This window comes from Kogia breviceps, chromosome 13, assembly GCF_026419965.1.
Source record: "Kogia breviceps isolate mKogBre1 chromosome 13, mKogBre1 haplotype 1, whole genome shotgun sequence".
Lineage (NCBI taxonomy): Eukaryota > Metazoa > Chordata > Mammalia > Artiodactyla > Physeteridae > Kogia > Kogia breviceps.
Genome location: NC_081322.1, coordinates 40,197,009 through 40,218,561, shown reverse-complemented (window position 1 = coordinate 40,218,561; position 21,553 = coordinate 40,197,009). Strand labels below are relative to the sequence as shown.

Sequence of the window (21,553 nt, the reverse complement as noted above, 5' to 3'; positions counted from 1 at the left end):
CATTATCACACTAACAAAGGATTAATCCCCTGCTAGGCTGACTCAGGTGACAACACAGTGGAGGTCAGTGGGGCTGACACTGACCTCAAAGGCTGATTCTGATTATTTAGCCCTGTGAAAGCTCTAGTATTGAAAGTTATAATGAACAAACTGACAAATCAATTTCACCAATGAAATGAAAATTGTGGCCGGAAAAAACAGCAAAAATACACTTAGCAAGTCTATAAATCCTTATGCAGGTGGCTGGACAAAGGGTGAACACTGAAGAATTTTATATAAGGGTTATACACAATTTTGCTAAAGTTTATAACTAGAGAGCACACCATGGTAATAGTCTCAAAGTGTTCAGTATAGAAAAAAAAAAAGTTCACTATAGGTATAAGATCCTTCAGAAAAAAATCCTCAGGAAACAAAAACATAAAGGCTAATACATAGCTTAATTTATTTTTTTCAAGCTTTAGATAAAGGATGCATAACAGCTAAGAAACATTAGAAGAAATGAAGAAATGAAGTCATTGCTTGACATTAAACTAATATTATAAAAATAGTAATAATAACAAAACTATTACTACCTTAGATTACAAAGTATTTTTATGTGTTGCATATTTACACTCAACAAATGTTAAACCAAATCAGATTATGATGCTTTCCAAGTGGGCAACTCTTTTACCAGGAAAAGGAAAATTCATATTTATAAATTTAATGCTAGTATCTTATTTTTCTCCAATTTTGTCATCTGACACTCATCAAAGAGAAAATTATACTGTAGAATTCCTTGCTAGTTATTTTTGACCAGCTTACAGTTATCATTTCAGTAATCTATTAATCACCTAACTCAATTAATTTTAAATAGAAGTAAAAAATTTAAGGAGTAGTTTGCTAAAATGTTAGTGTCAACGAGACTTAAAGTGCTGTATAATTGATAACAGATTCCATCATTTTGTGGCAAAAATACTACATACGATATTGTACAGGAATATTTCCCACGAGGGGATTATTTTAGATTTGTCCATACTGTTAAACCAAATAAGAAAATCATAGAAAGAAAGTTAATGAAATTCACATGGAGAATTTTTTTAACTCTAAAAATTATGTATAGCATTTATCTCTTTCAGGGCTCATTACAGAATGAATCAAACAAAATGGCTGATGTAGGTGTAAGTGATGGAGTGAACAGAGAGATTTTTTTACCTAAATACAAAACACCCTCCAAAATATGGAGTGCAAGATTTGACCACATGGGAAGAGCAAAGCTTGCCCGGCAACCCACTTATCAAGAAGGCTAATAATAGCAGTCCAGTTGAAATTAACCTAAGAAACTATTCTGATCAAAATATCAGTTGGTCCCCTTTTTCTTTTAACCACAATAGTTTCAAATAATGTTTACAATGCAGTGAGATTATGTTCAAGTATTATTCAATGCATGTACATTTAAGATACTATTATTTTTAAATGTATACAATTGAAGACATTCTAAGAAAGCTGATCCTAGCAAAGCTGATATTTCTCAAGTTACCAAATTATTTGTAACTGATACTAGACCACCCTCTTGCCTTTAGTTCACCAAGCATCCTCCTTTCAATCAACCACTTATCCAGCAAGTTCTTGAAATGCTGCCTTCTCCAAGACCTACTAATGAATCTATGCTGACACATTAATTTCCATCAAATAAAACAACTCACAGTTTATGGAAAACAAGTGTTATTTACATTTTATTTTTAACAGTTGTTTGTCACTCTGTCCTTTGTATGTTGTATAGATCAGGGGTAAGAAAACCTTTTCTTTAAAAAGCCAGACAGTAAATACTTCAGGCTTTAAAGACCATAGCTCTCTGCCATAACTACGCAACTCTGCAACAATAGTAGTGTGAAAACAGACATAGAAAACACATAAACAAATGAGCATTAAGTCTTTCAATAAAACTTTATTTACAAAAACAGGTGGCAGGCCAGATTTGGCCACTGGCTGTAGTTTATTAACCCCTGGGTATAGACTATCACAGTCTGCTTTAAAATACTGCAGTGCAGAGACTGAGACAGATGTATTTAATTTTATAAATTGGTGCTACGTAGATACCAACAAATGCTTCCAAAACTATATCTGTTTGCATACTTCAGAAGAATTACCTAAATTTTACTAAAATCACAACGAAGATTCTTCAAGAATAAATCAGCAAAATCAGGACATCAAGTCATAACGAAGTTTCAAGTTTGAAGCAGGCACAATAATCATAATACTAACCACCTTTTTATATAAATAAGGGAATGTTAACTACCAAAATGTTTTTATTTTCCACTTACATACAATACAAAACATATTCTGCTTTTATGTTGGGTGGGGGAAAATGTGAGTTTTAAATAAATTCCCAAGCCTCAAGTAAACAGAAGAATAGTAATAGTTATTTTATGAAAACTCAATGAGCTAAGTACTAATCACAACATTTTTAATCTGTAGTTCTCATGCTTCTGTCTTTCCCATGTGTTTTTTCTTCCATGATGAATGCCCTTTCTCACTTTGCCTGGTAATTTTAATTTGTCATTTAGGTCTTAATTTAAACCTAATCTGCCCTTAGGAAATACTCCTTACATGTGCCATCTTCTCTACTCAAACTGCTAGTGTGGGTTGAGGCCCCTTTTTTATATTGTTTGCATTCTGTAGTTAACTCAACTACAGAAGTTCACACATGATATGAAAAAAATTTTGTCTGATATATGGACCAAAGTAAAACACTATTTAATCAAATTCAATGTCCTACCACCAACATTTTCTTACAATAATATCTCCATTAATAAGTTATTAGCTTTGACTGGTAGTACAAAATCTTAAAGTAAGTTCTTCAGGAAGCTTCATGAAGGCTGTAATTCTTGAGTTACCATATATCCAAAAATATACACCTTTGGGCTTGGATTTTCATAACAGCCTAGCTGACAAGAGGATACATCTTTTCTTTTTTAATAAAGTAAAAACTATTCTATTCTATTCCAGTATCAACTTGTGGTGGAAAAGTCTCAGTCCAGGTTGATTTTTTTCCCTTTGGTTCTTCTTCTATGTGATTGTAGGATTCTCTCTTTACCCTTGAAGTGCAGTTTTGCACCAGAAAAATACATTATTCTTTTATCTTTATGTTCTCTCTTTTAGAAATACTAATTATGTGAATATTTGATCTCTGTTGTCTATTTTCCATACTAGCACTTTCTCTGTAATAGTTTTTATCTCTGACTATTCTGACTTCATTTAGTGTGATTCTTTTCTTAACTCTGATCTCTGTATTGCTGATTTTATTTTCAGTAGTGTTGATTCTTTACTTACTTTTGCTAAAACACTTTTCACTTTTTTAATGGGTCCACCTTCAGTCTGTTTTATTTTTGCTCTGCCAGCTCATTTTTCATCTGATTTTACATTTTTTCCTCTCTGATCTCTTATTTCATCAGTACCATAACTTTAATTTCTTTCTCTTTTAACTAGTCCTATTGTATCTTCACTCTCCTTTAAAAAAAAAAAAAAAAAAAGATTTATTATTTATTTTATTTTTTGGCTGCGTCGGATCTTTTGTTGCAGCGTGCAGGCTCTTCGTTGTGGTGCACGGGCTTCTCTCTAGTTGTGGCATTCAGGTTTTCTCTTCTCTAGTTATGGCGTGCAGGCTCCAAGGCACATAGACTCTGTACTTGTGGTGTGTGTGGGCTCTGTAGTTTGTGGCACGCAGGCTCTCTAGTTGAGGCACACGAGCTCAGTAGTTGTGGTGCGCGGGCTTAGTTGCCCTATGGCATGTGGGATCTTAGTTCCCCGACCAGGGATGGAACCTGCGTCCCCTGTACTGTAAGGTGGATTCTTTACCACTGGATCACCAGGAAAGTCCCTAATTTCTTTAAAAATATAACAAAGTGTTATCTGAAAAAAATCTCCCATTTCCTAAGATAATTCTTCTTCTAAAGCATATTCTTCAAGTGCTTTTACTTGTTGGTTCATGCCTACCTCTCCCATCTGCTCCTGATGCTTCCTTCTTATGCCTGCCATTTCATCTTTTTAACAGTCTCTATACATGGTACCCATGGTCAGTCCATTTTGGTTTTTGCTGATTTCTCAGTTTTGAATATGGGTAGTCTTATCCAGGTCTGCTAATTTTCTAGGAAGGGTGGGGAAAAATTTACCTACTTAAAAATGATTTTTATTATAAAAATAATATAGTATCATTCCAGAAACCTTTGAAAGGTTTAAAAGAGATAATTTAAATCATCTATAATCTTATTATTCAGAAATAAGTTCTCTTTAAATTTTGGGATATTTATTTCCATTATTTTCCATGTATGTATATTACTTCCATAGTTGAGAGAATAATATACTCCTACATCATATTTTTTTCACTCATATTATCCATGAGCATTATTCTACATTATCATGTGTTTTGAAAATGTCATTCTAAATAACTCTAGTATATCCCCTCATGTGACTATACCATCTTTTACTTAACAAATCCTCTAAACATGGGAGAGAAAGATGTGCCCATCACTGCTTTTTTTTTTTATAGTTATCCTATTTATATTTTGTATCTATGGAAAAATATGGCTCTGAGCTCCCAAATTACAAAAAAAAAAAAAAAAAATCCTGCATTATTCTTCTTTACAACTAAAAACTAAGAAAGAGACTAATGCTTTTGACCAAGGCAGAGTAGATGAAACTCAATTTTGCCCTCCTGCCATAAATCACTAAAACACTGGAAAAAACATGTGAAACATCTGATGTCAGACATAACACAATGGGTAGCAAAGGACAGCAATCCCTGAGATGTGGGAAGTAAATTAGGCAAGCAAGTATTATATTTCCCCTGGCTTCCCATCTAGAGGCAATTTCTAGACTTCAGCACAACAGTCTAAATGAGTTGAGGAGACAATATCAGGGTTTTGGAAACCTGAGGCAGTTGCAATTTGTATGGTACAGTTCAGTAAGGAGGAAGTTATACAGAGAAAGAGTTGCAGATAATCGACATAGAAAAGGTCTGTAATCTTTAGTTGAATGTAAAATTGCACATGTATATGATGAAACTTGACAAGACTGGGCGGAGAACAATCCACACAAAGCTGGGAGATGTAAGCATTCTGAACAGCCAGAGTAGAGAGACTTCAATGAACACTAAGAGGGGGGATTCAGTAGAGAACCTATAAGGGTGACATCCAGAAGAAGGGTTAAAATATAATCCTACAGTAAAGGTTACACTAGACACGATAAAAAAAATTTAAAAACAAGCCTCAGAAGGATCAGGATGACCTGCAAGAAAAAACCACTTACCAATAAAAGTCAACAGTCTTAAAGGAAATAACAGAGACTCAGTGCAATAATCACAATGTCCATCATCCCATCACAAATTACTAAACTTGCAAAGAAGCAGGAAAATAGGACTCACAACCAGGAAAAAAAAATCAGACCATAGAAACAAAATCAGAAATGACAAGAGATGACAGAATTAGCAGACAAGAACTTTTAATAAACTGACTTCTGCTTTTGGGAAGACAGAGTAGCTATACATTCCCCTGTTCCTCCTGCTATGTACAATTTAAAATCCTGGAAATTATATATAAAACAAACATAAGAAAACACTGAATAGCAGAAAGAAAGAAAAACAGTGAAGGACCTCAAGACCTGAATAACAATAGAATGGTGAGTTCTCTAGTCTTCTTTTGATTCATATAACTCAGACTTAGAAGTGAAGAAGCCAGCGACCCAGAAAAGCCAACAGACACAGACAAATGAGGCTCCAACAAAAGCCTGCTCTCTTTAGCCAAAGGACCAGGAAAACGGCAGCTTAACAAGAAAGAAAACATAACAGTTCTACTGCAGCAAACACCACAGAAAACTGTGGTGCCACCTCCACCCATTCTAGCAAAGGCTGAAGGGAGCCTTGAATTAAACTCTCACAAGGATGTAATGAGGCCCACGAACACTCCTGCTAGGCTAATGCCAAAGAAGGAAGGCCAGGGACTTCCCTGGCGGTCCAGTGGTTAAGACTTTGCACTTCCAGTGCAGGGGATGCAGGTTCGATCCCTTGTTGGGGAACTTAGGTCCCACATATGCCACACGGTGAGGCAAAAAAAAAAAAAAAAGAGATGGAAGGCCACGTAGGGAGCTGGAACTTTCATCCCTGCCAGTCAATAATGAGCATCCTCCCCATCCCCACAATGTCAGTGGAAATTAAACCCCTCCACCAGCAGTAACATGGAGTACCCTTGCCTCAGGTGTCAATAGGCTGAATAGGGAACCCAGATGTCTACCTATGTCTGGCAGTAACAAGGCAGTGCCTCTCCTCCTTCCCGAAGAGTGTCCAAATAGCCAATTAAAACAGAAAGTTTAAATAAGATCCACAAAGATATACAAATGGCCAAGAAGCACAGGAAAAGATGCTTGATATCACTAATCATTTAAGAAATGCAAATCAAAACACAATGAAGGAGACTTACCTGCTGGCGCAGTGGTTAAGAATCTGCCTGCCAATGCAGGGGACATGGGTTTGAGCCCTGGTCCAGGAAGATCCCACATGCCGCGGAGCAACTAAGCACATGCACCACAACTAGTGAGCCTGCGCTCTAGAGCCCGTGAGCCGCAACTACTGAACCTGCACACCACAACTACTGAAGCTCATGCACCCTAGAGCCCACGCACTGCAACTACTCAGCCCATGCACCACAACTACTGAAGTCCATGTGCTCTAGGGTATGTGGCCAACAGATGAATGGATAAACAAAATTGGTATAAACATATAATGGAATATTAGTCTTAAAAAGGAATGGATTTCTAACTCTTGCTACAGCATGGATAAATCTTGAAGTCATTATGCTAAATGAAATAGGCCAGACAAAAATGGACAAATATTATATGATTCTACTTATATAAGGTACCTAGAAATGACAAATTCACAGGGACAGAAAGTAGAAAGGTGGTTACCAGGATCTGGGGGAGGGGAAGAATAGGGAGTGATTATTTAAAGAGTACAGGGTTTCAGTTTGGGAAGGTGAAAAAGTTCTGGAGATGCATGGTGGTGATGGTTGCTCAACAATGTGAATGTACTTAATGTCACTGAACTGTACATTTAAAATGGTTAAAGTGGTAAATCTTATGTTATGCATATTTTACCACAATAAAATATCAATTAACAAATATAAGATTCAAAGTCTCATGACAAATTATTAAATCGTCCAAGTTTCAGTTGAAAATCACTCATACCAAAAACCACAAAGACCTCAAACAGAATATAAAAAAAAAATCAAACGCCAACATCAACATGACAGAGATGTTAGAATTATCTGATAAACATGTGAAAGCAGGTTTTCCCTGGTGGCACAGTGGTTAAGAATCCACCTGCCAATGCAGGGGACACAGGTTCAAGCTCTGGTCCAGAAAGATCCCACGTGCCATGGAGCAACTAAGCCCGTGCACCACAACTACTGAGCCTGAGCTCTAGAGCCCGCGAGCCACAACTACTGAGCCCATGCGCCACAGCTACTGAAGCCCGTGTGCCTAGAGCCCATGCTCCGCAAGAAGAGAAGCCACTGCAATGAGAAGCCCATGCACCACAACAGAAGAGTAGCCCCTGCTCACCACAACTAGAGGAAGCCCATGCGCAGCAGCAAAGGCCCAACGCAGCCTAAATAAATAAATAAATAAAATTTATTTTTAAAAAAAGATTTGAAAGCAGACGTGATAAAAATGCTTCATCAGGACATAATGACTATGCTTGAAACAAGGAGAATTACTACTTCACAATAAAAAATAACTTTTAAAAGTTCCATTCAGAAGCAATATTTAATTATTCTATATCTGTATGCAACTTGCAACAGAATCTCCAAATATGTAAGGTCAATGACAGAATTATAAGAGAAATGGATAAATTCTGTCATAGTGGGAGATGTTTTCCATAAGCCTCTCAATAACTGATGTGAAAAATATGTAAGAATAAAGATTTGAACAGCATAATTAACAAACCTATTGATAACTTAATGGGTATTATATGTATCACACAATAACTGGAGAGTACTCATTATTTTCAAGAATGCTGAGAATATTTACAAAAATTATCCACATATTGGGCCATAAAGCAAGTTTCAACAAATTTGAAAGAACTGAAGTCACAAAGGGCACATTCTCTGACCACAATGCAGTTAAGCATTTATTAAGAAAACAGTAACAAAAGGATAACTAGAAAATTCTCATATGTTTGGAAATTAAGAAATAGACTTCTAGATAAATTCATGGGTTAAAGAAGAAATCACAATGGAAATTAGAAAACACTTTGAACTTGAGTGGAAATACTAAATATCAAAACTTCATGGATGCAGCTAGTCAGAGGGAAATAAATAGCCTTAAATGCATTTAAGAAAGAAGGTTAAAATGAGATAAAAATTAATTTCAGTAAATTTTAAAAAAGAACAGCAAAATAAACTCAAAGAAAGTACAAGAAAAAAACAGGAAACTCCCTACTTAAAAGGCAGTAAAAAGTACATGTAAGAGTTTTCTGTTTTGTTTTGTTTTCCTTTGCTTGTTACAAGCAGTTTCTAGAGGAAATGTACCTGATCATTTCCTATATCCATTCTAGTCCTATGGCTTCTTTTCTTTTTTTTATAAATTGTGGTAAAATACACATAACATAAAATTCATCATTTTAACCATTTTTAAGTGTATAATTCAATGGCATTAAGTACATTCACAATGTTATGCAACATCACCATTATCCATTTCCAGAACTTTTCATCATCCTAAACAGAGACTCTGCACCCACGAAACAATAACTCCCTATTCCCCTTTCCTCCCAGCCCCTGGTAACCTCTATTTTACTTTCTGTCTCTATCAATTTGCCTTTCCTAGGTACCTCATATAAGTGGAATCATATAATATTTGTCCTTTTGTGTCTGGCTTATCTCACCTAACATGTTTTCAAGATTTATCCATAATGTATCACGTTACAATTTCACTCCTTTTTATGGCAGAACAATATTTCATTATATGAATATATTACATTTTGTTTATTCATCTGTTGATGGACTTATGGCTTGTATTATTTTTAATATTTATTTATTTGGCTGCATCGGGTCTTAGTTGCAAGCACACAGGATCTTCATTGTGGCGCGCAGGCTTCTCTCTAGTTGTGGTGCCTGGGCTCTAAAGCGTGCAGGCTTAGTTGCCCCGCAGCATGTGGGATCTTAGTTCCCCAACCAGGGATTGAACCTGTGTCCCCTGCATTGGAAGGCGGACTCTTAACCACTGGACCACCAGGGAAGTGCCAGACCTATGGCTTTTAATAACATATTAGTCCTCCTCATTCTTATTATCTTATGAAAATATTGTTCACTAATAGCTTACATAAGTTTTTGGTAATTTTGCAATACTCCAAGCAACAAATCACAAATTCTTGTGGTGAATTACAAACTTGTTATCACTCAGTTTACAGAGGAAAACGTAAAGGAGAAAAAGGATTTTACACTGTACTTTTCCCCAATATAAATTTCTATCTTGTTTATAATCTTTTTATTAAACTAAGATCCTCTATTTGTTTTAAGTCTATATTAAAACAAAGTTTTGATATTTAGTATTTCCACTTCTACTATACATGTCTCTCAGCTGGGCCAAAATGAAAGAGTAACGCTAGCATGTGTTAATAGGTAAAATGAATATGAAACAACTTTGCCTTACAAGGGAAACTTCATACGCCCACTAAAAAAGCTCCAGGGAAACCAGCTCTAGTGTACATTTCATCAGACTGATGTTTTGTTACATGAAAAGTCTTTTAAATAAATAACATTTTCGATATTTTCTCATCCAATCTGGTATTTAGTTTCCTGGAAATTTCAGTTCATATTTAATTTCAAATTGTGTATTATCTCAGTACTTGTTGGATCTCAAATCAGATTATTCATCTCTTTGGTTTTTCTTCCTCTTTAAAAAAAAATTAAGGGTGGGAAAGGAAAAGGAAATTAAATTCAATCTGGTCAATTTAGTTGTCTATTAGTAATGCTATTATATGTTAAAGTATGACAAATAACTGACCAAAAAATAAGGTTTGGGGTTAAAAAAAGTACAGCTACAAAGTTCCCTGAGAATCTTTTAGCTTGTTTCATTTGTGAGCCATCTCTTTATATTTTGTGTATTTTATGCTACATGAAGAAACTATTTTTAGCATCTATTTTTCTTAGCTTCCCTGTTTGTATTTTGGTACCTACATACACCACATTACTTTGGATTCCTAGCGTGGAGAAAACACTACAAATCTACCTTCTCCTCAAATGTAAAACATGAATACAAAGGGGAAAATATTACTAACAGCATAAATCTTCAAAAAGTACTTTTTCCTATATCTGAAACCATCTCAGAGAAACTAAAATCTTCTGGGAACCTAAAATTGGTCAAGGAAACAGATGTTTGGATAGCACAGAGAATAAAGTTTGGCACTAACAATAGCTCCAACTAAAGTATATTTCAAAAAGATTGTCTGACTACATCTTCAGAATATGTGAATATAAAATGTTTTTACTCCTCCTTCTTGGTAAGAATTTTTGAGGTTTTAGGTCTTTCTAAGAAAAAAAACACAATTCTATCCTTTCTTTATATATGTTGTTATGGACAGGGAAAAATGTGCCTGAGAATTACAGGAATTATATTTTGGCATATATGCTTCTTTTTGGTAATTATTTTACCAAAAACATTTTGCTTTGTGTTATAGGTATCTGTGTACATAGTATATGCCCAACCAGATTATAAATGACTTGCAAGCAAGAAATACAACCTACTTAATGATTATATTATCCATTATGCCTAATGCAGCACTTTGCACATAGTAGGTTCCCAATAAATATTGGTAGAATGTAGAATTATTGAATAATCGTGTAAAAAATTACTAAAATTAACAGTGAAAAAGAAGGCTACTTTATTCTTCATCATATTCTAATGAAGCCTATTTTAAACTCTATGCAGTGATAATACACACAAATATTTAAACTATTTATGTACCTCAACTTGACATAATTTCATGATAACTTGATGGCAATCACACTTAAATATATTACAATATTTTTGTAATAATGCTACTCCAAAATAGCAACTTTAACATCTGGGAAAACATGTTAATGGCCATTAACCTGAAGGAAACAAGGAACATGAAACATTTTTTCAGAAGCCAATGTATAAGTTGAAACATTCCACTATAATATTTACAAGCAAATCTCAAATTAAAATTTATAAAATGCAAACTATCAAATGCTGTAGCTGGACAATAATTTAGACTATATTTTGTAATTTTTCCTGTGTACATATTGATGAATACTATATAAAAAAGATTACTTTCTCCTTTAGTCTTTAACTATTACCATCAAATAACAAAATAAATTCTGCCTGAATGCAAGACCATAGCAATCCTATAAAAGCCCTTGATTATCAGTCAATATGATATTAGTCAGTGAACATAAGTGATTTTCCTTACCTTCAGGACAGCTATGAATGGTACAAAGTTAGCTCTTTGGAGTCCATTTTTATAGAGATCTGAAAGAAAAAATTAGTATTAGCTTTTCACTTCACCTAAATCATTATGTTAGCTTATATTTTAGCCTGGCAAATAAAGTTTTCTACTGATGAAAAAGATAAAGAAGCAAAAGAGAAGAAAAATAACCAAAACTGATCTCTATTCTGGTACTATACAATATTTATTATATTCTTAATAACAGAAAAAATTAACAATCACCGAAAGAATATCAAAAGGCATTCAATCAAATTAGCTTTAAACTATAATAAAAAGCAAGAAAAGAATTTGGAAGATATAACGAATGATCCTAAATCAATAATTCAACATAAAAAGATCTATTTAAAAGTATTTAATATGTGAACATACAGATTCTACTGGGAAACAAATTATATTTTCCTTTTCTCATCTATAATAAAAGTTCTCAGTACAGAAGACTGTGTAACACAGTTTGCCATTTAAGAAAACACATCAACACAGAACTGTGCAGTATTTATATCAAGTTGATATATTTCCATTAAAGTAAATAACATTAAGGCCACTTTCCAAGAAACTACCTAAAAATTAAAACTCCATTCTTAATAGACTGTAAAGTTAATGTAATTATATACCATAAACAGGTAGCTTTTGTTGCCTTATAATAGTGTTTTTTAGATATATGTGTATGTGCCATGGTGTATGTATTTTCATACGCATATACACAGACATAAACACACATATTGTTAAGAATAAATAAATAGAAAGGGGAAACAAATTTTAAGCTTTGCATACGTTTTGTTAATAATGGAGACTTGGGGCTTCCCTGGTGGCACAGTGGTTGAGAGTCCGCCTGCCGATGCAGGGGACATGGGTTCGTGCCCCGGTCCGGGAAGATCCCACATGCTGCAGAGCGGCTGGGCCCGTGAGCCATGGCCACTGAGCCTGCGCATCCGGAGCCTGTGCTCCGCAACGGGAGAGGCCACAACAGTGAGAGGCCTGCGTACCACAAAAAAAAATAATAATAATAATAATAATGGAGACTTGGAATATTCTTTTCAGGAGGTTGAATTTTTATTGCATATAAAACATTCCTTTTAAGGAATTCCCTGGCAGTTCAGCAGTTTAGGAGTCTACACTCTCACTGCCAAAGGCCCAGGTTTGATCCCTGGTCAGGGAACTAAGATCTCACAAGCCGTGAGGCACAGCCTAAATAAATAAATTAATTAAATACTCCTGTTAAAAGTCAACTCTATAAAGTAATGAGATTTAAAAAATAAAAAAGTATAAAAATGAGAACAGTAAAAAGTTTTCCAAATTATAAAAATCACAAGTTAGTGTCTCAATTTTTCTTTTTAAGTATTGTATTATGGGATCCTTTCTATATTTCCTTGTTTAAAGAAAATTTGATAACTAAGATTTCAACTGCCACATTTACTTATGGAAATAAACTATGGTCATTAGGAAACATTTATTCTCTTTAGAAAAATATTCATCATAACCTCATTATAGTGAAGAAAGTATTTGCATAAGCTCTGGTTAATTAAGGACTACAGGTTTTAAATTCAGTTACATTTAAAATTTTTATTTAGTGATATTATAAAAGGTAAGATAATGCAGGCTTTAAATTCAGTTACATTTAAAATTTTTATTTAGTGATATTATAAAAGGTGAGATAATGCTAGCCAGATATTATAAAAGGTAAGATAATGCTAGCCAGGATCTCTTCAAAATGAGATCTTTTTTCCTATAATCAATACCTCGAATGAGTAAAATGGGTAAAATGCAGGAAAAATGGGTTTAAAGTTAGGTATTTTCATAGTCTTCCCTAATTACAAAGTTGCTGGGGAAGGTGCATAAAAACACTGCTATACAATAAGAGTTGACAGCCATGATTGCCAGTAAGTGGTAAAAATCAAAAATGAAATAATTTTTTAAATACACTCGATGTTTATAGCAGCTTTATCATAATAGCTAAAATTGTAGCTTTATCTGTAACTGCCAAAAACTACAAGCAATCCAAATGTCCATCATTAGGTGAATGGATAAACTGTGGCATACCTGTATAATGAAATATTACTCAGCAATAAAAAAGATAAACTATTCATACACACAAAAAAATAGATGAATCTCAAAATAATTATATGGGGTAAAAGAGGCAAAACCCTCCTACCCCTCAAAAAAAAGAGTACCATACTGTGTGATTCCACATATATAAAACTGTAGGAAAAGCCAACTAATCTATAATAATCTAAAGCAAATCAGTTGCCTGGAAAAGGGAGGGATTGGGACACGGATGGCAGGGAGAGATGAAAAAGGGGAGGAGGAAATTTGGGGTGTGATGGAAGTGTTAATTATATTGTTGGGGTGGTGATTTCACAGATGTATACGTATGTCAGTATTTTTAAAATTGTATCCTTTAAATATGTGCCATTTATTGCATGTCAATTATGCCTCAATAAGCTCTTTGAAAATTTATTAGAGAAACATACACAACACTAGTGAATATCAAAAAATGAAATGTTACAGAATTAAAACTAAAATATTACAGTAATGAAAGTTTATGTTAAGGTAACATTTTGGTCTTACGGAGTATCTTTTTTTATGGACATATAAGGCAGGTCCTGACATGTAGTTTAACAGGCATGAACCGTTCAGTAGGTTAATGACAATGAGAAATGTAAAGGCCCACTTGTAATATTCTTGATTAAAAGATTTCCACTCAGCAAAATTAAAGTAGAATAACAATGCTTTAAGTCTTGGAGACTTAATTTTTAAAGGGTTAACTTTTTAAAAAAATCAGCCTTTACAAGGATATATAATTCAAACTTTATGCTCTGGGAAGTATTTTCTGAACAAAATTCTAAACAGAATTCATTTGGCTTGAAAACCTTTAGGTTTTTACAGGACACTTAAGTGAAAAACGACTGTACTCAGAGTTTTTCGCGATTCAAATATTATGCAAATTATCAGTACAATAGATCCTCTCCTGAAATGTTAGCTACCAAAATTTTTAATATTAGTTGTTTAATATTATTTTTCTTAGACATGAAGATTTTATAGTACATTTATATCAAAGTTTGTCATTATTTACTAAATATTATTTTAAAATTCAACAGAAGTTCTTGCCTATTATTTTTTAATGTTCTCTAAACAGAGCTAAATGAGCACTTGGTCATATAAGACAGAGTACTGGAATTATGGGACATTCTTTTTTTTTATAAATTTATTTTATTTTTTATTCATTTATTTTTGGCTGTGTTGGGTCTTCGTTGCTGTGGCAGGCTTTCTCTAGTTGCGGGGAGCAGGGGCTACTCTTTGTTGCAGTGCACAGGCTTCTCACTGCAGTGTCTTCTCTTGTTGCATGCAGAGCACAGGCTCAAGGTGCGCAGGCTTCAGTAGTTGTGGAGTGGGGGCTTCAGTAGTTGTGACTCACAGGCTCTAGAGAGCAGGCTCAGTAGTTGTGGTGCATGGGCTTAGTTGCTCCGTGGCATGTGGGATCTTCCCGGACCAGGGATCGGACCCATGTCCCCTGCATTGGCAGGCAGATTCTTAACCACTGCGCCACCAGGGAAGTCCCAGGGCATTCATTTTTTGAGAATGGTATAAGGACCTCTACATTCCCCACAATGAATAACTGTAATAAGACTTACCGATGAAGTACATGCAAAGAGGATTTATAAAATAATTACAAGGATCTACATAAATACTTTGGAGATGCACATGGATATGCAGATCTTTTCCTTAAAAACCCAGTGTCAAAACGACCAGGATGTCTACTTAGTTATATAAGTACATATGGATTTAGAGTAAGAAAAACTTTTACGATAGGTAATTAAAAGGAGTTTTCCGGGATTCCCTAGTGGCACAGTGGTTGAGAGTCCGCTTGCCAATGCAGGGGACATGGGTTCGTGCCCTGGTCTGGGAAGATCCCACATGCCGCGGAGTGGCTGGGCCCGTGAGCAATGGCCGCGAAGCCTGCGCGTCCGGAGCCTGTGCTCCACAACAGGAGAGGCCACAACAGTGAGAGGCCTGCGTACTGCAAAAAAAAAGGGGGGGGTAGTTTTCCTATAAATTAACACAAAATAATTATATGGCTCTATGGAACCAATCTGATTTACCTTTCCAGGAGACTCCTATTTTAGTATAGATTAAAAGAAAATGGCACCTTTAGGCCACGTAAGCAGGAAGAGCTACTTAGCTTCTTTTTAAAAATCTAACTGGAGTTCAAAAAGTATTTTACCAGATGTATCGATAATACAGCTAATTAAATGTTCCCATTTGATGGTATATTACAATTTTTTATTCAATTCAACATACATTTATGAATTCCTATTATTTGTCTGCACTGAAATGAGTGCTGAAGACAAAAGATAAATAAAAGGAGGAACTAGCATTTAGAGAACACCTACTAGGAGTCAGGCAATTTGCTAGACACTGTACACAAATTACAATAATGCTGCATAGTAAATATTTCTACCTCCATTTTACAGATAAAGAAACTGATACTCAAAGTTTTTAAAATAATTTGCTGAATTCCCAGCCAGTAATTGGTATATCTAGAATTTTTGAGGAAGGTCTTTAATGAAGCTAAAACTCGTAGGCTTTTTCAGAACCATGTTGTGACCAGCTGGACTTGTCACAGCTGACAGACACAACCAGATCATAACCATGATACAAGGTTAAAAGGGATACAAGGTATAAACATAATATACAGAACACGAACTACTCATTTTACCTGGGTTCAAAGGCAGCTTTGCAGGTAACAATGGAAGTAGAGCACCTTGGAAAAATAAGCGGGGTGCCACCAAGCAGAGAAGAAGGAAGCATATCCTAGGCAGAAGAGTCAGCACAAGCTCATGACTTTACCTCTACCTTCTTTTCTTTTTTTTTTTTTTTTTTCATTACACGGGCCTCTCACTGTTGTGGCCTCTCCCGTTGTGGGGCAGCACAGGCTCCGGATGCACAGGCTCAGCGGCCATGGCTCACAGGCCCAGCTGCTCTGCGGCATGTGGGATCTTCCTGGACCGGGGCACGAACCCGTGTCCCCTGCATCGGCAGGCGGACTCGCAACCACTGTGCCACCAGGGAAGCCCATTCTTTTCTAATACTATACAATCTATTGCTCAAATCCCACATTTTCTAACAAGCCTTCCTTGAATCCACTATCGTGGACAGACTTTTAGAGTGGCCTTCCATAATCCCAGACCTGGTCATCATAGCTTTATATGAACACTGGACACCAGAAAAAAGGGACAGTTATCCCCAAGAATAGGAAACAAATGCACTTAGTGTCTGGGGAAGTTTATAGCACTCTGCACAAGGAGGGGGAACCCAAACAGATCCTGGAAGTCTCCCCAACTGAGGAGATAGGTGAGAGTCCAGGGAGGAAAAAGCAGCTAGAGTTCACAGAGCAGCGTACCAGAGAAAAGACAGCTGCCCAGTGAAAAAGCTCTGAAGAACTGCTGAGGGTCCCAGTTAAGTCCCCAGCTGAGTACTGATCAGCATATGTGTGTGAGGAAATTACCTGAAGCCAGGAGAAGAATCATCTGAAAGTACTCAAGGAAACCATCACTGGGGCTCACACATGGCTGGGAAGAGTGCCTGTCTCCACCAGACAGACTGGAAAACCTCTAAATTTATAGGGCATTGAGCAGAATACTGAAAATGGATTTATCTCAGTAGTGAGAAAAATTAGTCCTAGACTAAATGTGCTCTAGTCCTGCCATACAAAAACTTAAAAGCAATACCCAAAAGAATCAAACTGTTTGTAAGAAATAAAATAAAGCTCAAGAATATTTATAGGGATATAAAAATATCCAATACCCAACAAAGTAAAATTCATATTGTCTAACATCTAATAAAAAAATTACCAAGCATGCAGCAAAACAGGAAAATATGACCCAGAACAAGGAGAAAAATCAATCGACAGAAACAGACCTAGGAATGACATAGATGATAAATTTAGAAGACAAGAACATTAAAACAGTTATTGCTGTATTCCATGTGTTCAAGCAGCTGGAAGAGCAAGCATATCAAATAAAGACATGGGAAATATAAAAAGACCCAAGAACTTTTTGAGATGCAAACTTACAATATGTGAGACAAAAAATATATGCTGGATGGGAATGATAGCAGATTAGACACTGCAGAAGAAAATGTTAGTGAACTTTAAATCATAGCAATAGAAACTAGCCAAAATGAAGCACAGAGAGAAAAAAAACTAAGAAAAAATGCACAGAGAATAAGTGAGCTCTGGGACAACTTTATGTAACTCAATATATGTGGAATTGCAGTACCTGAAGGGGAGAAGAGGAGGGCATAGAAAAAATACTTGAAGAAATAATGGCCAAATTATTTCCAAACTTGATGAAAACTATAAACCCATAGATCTAAGTTGCTCATTAAAGCCCAAGCACAAGAAACATGAATAAAACTACATCAAGGCATATTATAATCAAACTGCTTATAACTGGTGATCAAAGGAGGAAAAAACAAAACAAAACCCTTAAAAGCAGCCAGAGGCAAAAATATATATTACATACAGAGGAATAAGGATAAGAACGATAGCAACTTCTCATTGGAAACAATGCAAGCCAGAACATGGTAGAGCAACATCTTTAAAGGTCAAAAAGAGAAAAAAAAAAAACTGTCCACATAGAATTCTATCCTGAGCAAAAACATCTTTTCAAATACAGACTTTTTGTGACATACAAAAGCTGAAAGAATTCATCACCAGAACACCAGAACTATAAGAAATCTTTAAAGGAAGTCATTAGGCAGAAAAATAATATTGGATGGAACCCTGGAATATATAAATGAGTAAAGAGCACCAGAAATGGTAACTGTGGGTTAATATGAGCCTTTTTCAAATTATTATTATCTAAATTCTTTTAAAAGATAATTATTTAAAGCAAAAATAATAATATGGGGCTTCCCTGGTGGCGCAGTGGTTGAGAGTCCGCCTGCCGATGCAGTGGACACGGGTTCGTGCCCCGGTCTGGGAGGATCCCACATGCCGCGGAGCGGCTGGGCCCGTGAGCCATGGCCGCTGAGCCTGCGCGTCCAGAGCCTATGCTCCGCAACGGGAGAGGCCACAACAGTGAGAGGCCTGCGTACCGCAAAAAAAAAAAAAAAAAAAAAAAAAAATAATAATAATAATAATAATATATTGTGGGATTTATAACATATGTGGAAATAAAATGTATGAAAACAATAGCATAAAGACTTGGAGGAGAGAAATGGGTGTATTCTGTGGGAAGTTCTTAGACCATACCTGAAGCAATCTAATATCACTTGAAGGTAGACTGTGATAAGTTAAAGATATATACTAAAATCTCCAAAGCAAACCATAAAACCTTATATAAAACTTCATAAAAATGAAACTACTGAGTATATATTCTTTTGTATAAGGCTTCTTTAACTCAGCCTAATGTTTCTGAAATTCATCCATGTTATTAAGTGCTCATTCCTATTCATTGCCAAGTACCAATACTGTGTATGGTGACACACAAATTTAAAAATCTGAAGGAAAAATTAGGGTGATCTACACATTTATTGTTGTTGATGTTAATTTTCCACGTGTATCCTTGGCTAATGTTTTCAATGAAAACTGCTTTAGAGATGGCAGGAAGATGAAATCCTCTCCATCAATCCCATGAACAGTCCTATAAATTGAATCCATTTTTGATTCAAATAATAATTGCCAGCCTCCATTTTAGATATCCTATGCCATTTTAAATGGTGCAATCCTTTATAAATGATAATGGGGATCCAGGGAAATTACAGGCTCCACAGACTTTTTTTTAAGAACCATGAAAGAGAAACTTAATAAAATGTTACATAAAACCTTCACTGCAAAAATACTACCTTATATATTTATTTTCAGTAAAGTCAAATACCAATGAAGTAGCTTTTCACACCAGAGTTTCTTTTTATAACAGAATTCAATGAACAGAAATATCATGACTGGAGTTGTCAATGAGAAAACAGACCGTGGGTATTTGGGGGAATCCCCTGTGCACAAAGAAGACTCGAAACCAGCCAGGCAAAAAGTAGTGGCAGAGATTCAAAGTCCCCTGTTAACTTTCAGAACCAACTATTTCATTATCAAGTGTGAGAGGCTGAGGGTCAGCCAACAGCTTTTTTTCACTTTGACTCTAAAGGTTGTCTTTGGAGGCAGACGCCCTTACTACCAAATGTGGGGGGTGGGGGGTGGTGAGTGAATGGAATTCTTTGAGTAACTTCTTTAGAGTCCTTTAAGTTCACTGTGGTTTTTGCACTGATCTCTACAAAAATTGTATGGCTGAGTCAGTGCAATCCTTAGCACCTCTCTCCATGACTCACCTTTTGCAATAATATCGCACTTATTTCCTGCCACATCAACTACAAAAATTAGATGGGACTTGCTGTCAAAGATCTTTTAATTCATTCCTTAATGCTGAAAATACCTCTCCTTTTTGGCATCATAAATAATTATAAATGAACATCGGTGGTAAGGCAGAAAATCATTCTTGTGTAGCTGTATCCCAGGATAGGAATTTATGTCACTTGTTTTGGTGCTAGACAAAAGATGCCCTGTTGTTGAACTGATCTTAGGCTCAAAACTGTTTTCCACAAACCACCACACAATACTTGATTTACCCACAACTGTAATCCCTAGTGGACAAACTCCAGCACCAAGGCCCAGGAGTCAGGGGCGCAGGACCCCTGCTGCCATGAACTGAGGACAGAGAGGCAGAGCCCAGCACAAGCATCCTCTGGTGGGGCCAAAGGGACCGGCAGGGCCTGCCTCAGTCAATTTAATCTGACGTTAATAAGCCCACACACATCAGGCTTCGTATTATTACTATTTGTAGAATATATCTCTTTGCATCCATTTACTTTCAATCTATATTTATATTTAAAGTATATTTTTTGATATTTTTAAATCCATCCTGATAACCTCTACCTTTTACTGGAATGTTTAGTTCATTTAACATTTAGGTCTATGATTTTTTAAAAATGTTTATTTATTTATTTATTTATTTATTTAGGCTGCACCACGACTTAGCTGTGGCATGCAGGATCTTCGTTGCCGCGTGCGGATCTTAAGTTGCGGCATGCAGACTCTTAGTTGTGGCATGCATGCAGGATCTAGTTCCCTGACCAGGGATCAAACCCAGGCCCCCTGCACTGGGAGAATGGAGCTTCACCCACTGGACCACCAGGAAAGTCCCTAGGTCTATGATTTTATTATTTGTTTTCTTTTTGTCTCCTCTACATTTTCTTCCTCTGTTCACCTTTTCTTGCCTTTTTTCAATTATTTGAATATATTTTAAAATTCCTTTTTGTCAACTGGCTTTTATTTTATTTCTGTTATTCTAGGGGTTACAATATATACAGGCATACCTCATTTTACTGTGCTTTGCTTTATTGATCTTTGCTGATACTGCATTTTTCCAAATTGAAGGTTTGTGGTAACCATGTGTCATGAAAGTCTATCAGCACCATTTTTCCAACATAATTTGCTCACTTCATGTCTCTGTGTCATATTTTGGTAATTCTCACAATATTTCAAACTTTTTCATTATTATTGTATTTGTTTTGGTGATCTACAACCAGTGATCTCTGATGTTATTGAAAGCAGCTCTTTTGCCCCTTTCCTCTTTGTCCATTTCTGTTCCCCTCTAACCTTAAAAGAACCTAATTATAGGAATGAGATCATTAAGCAATTGAAACTAACTCCCAACGTATGCTCTCTTGAATATACACCATACCTTGTCTAACCTGATTATTTTCCTAGATAAAAAGTAAGAATGAAGAATCAAGCAGTTAAAACATTACTAGCTCTCTACACCCAAGAGCCTCCTTAGCAATCCTGCAGGCAGATCACACAGGCAAGATAATATCTGAAGAAAGAGTCAGCCAGTCTGCACTCAATGGAGAATGATGCAGAACCCAACCTCCTGCCTTGATGATTCACTGAGATTCTCTGCCTCCATTTTTCCCTTTAAAAACTGTCATGGTTGAGGAGAATCTTTGGAGTTGGTCTCTGGACACAAGTCCATCTTCTTCGCAGATTGCCAGCTTTTCTGATTAAAG

The 21,553-nt window shown here is 35.8% G+C and overlaps 1 protein-coding gene across 3 annotated transcripts in view; it reads right to left on the bottom strand.

Moving 5' to 3' along the window:
* The window catches only part of AFG1L (AFG1 like ATPase), a 201,286-nt gene that overhangs the window by 88,702 nt on the left and 91,031 nt on the right, over positions 1-21,553 (bottom strand). For all 3 annotated transcript variants that reach the window (XM_059083931.2, XM_059083932.2, XM_067011566.1), the window contains exon 7: positions 11,459-11,517. In XM_059083931.2, the coding sequence (XP_058939914.1) occupies positions 11,459-11,517 (59 nt within the window). The remainder of the gene's footprint in view (positions 1-11,458; positions 11,518-21,553) is intronic.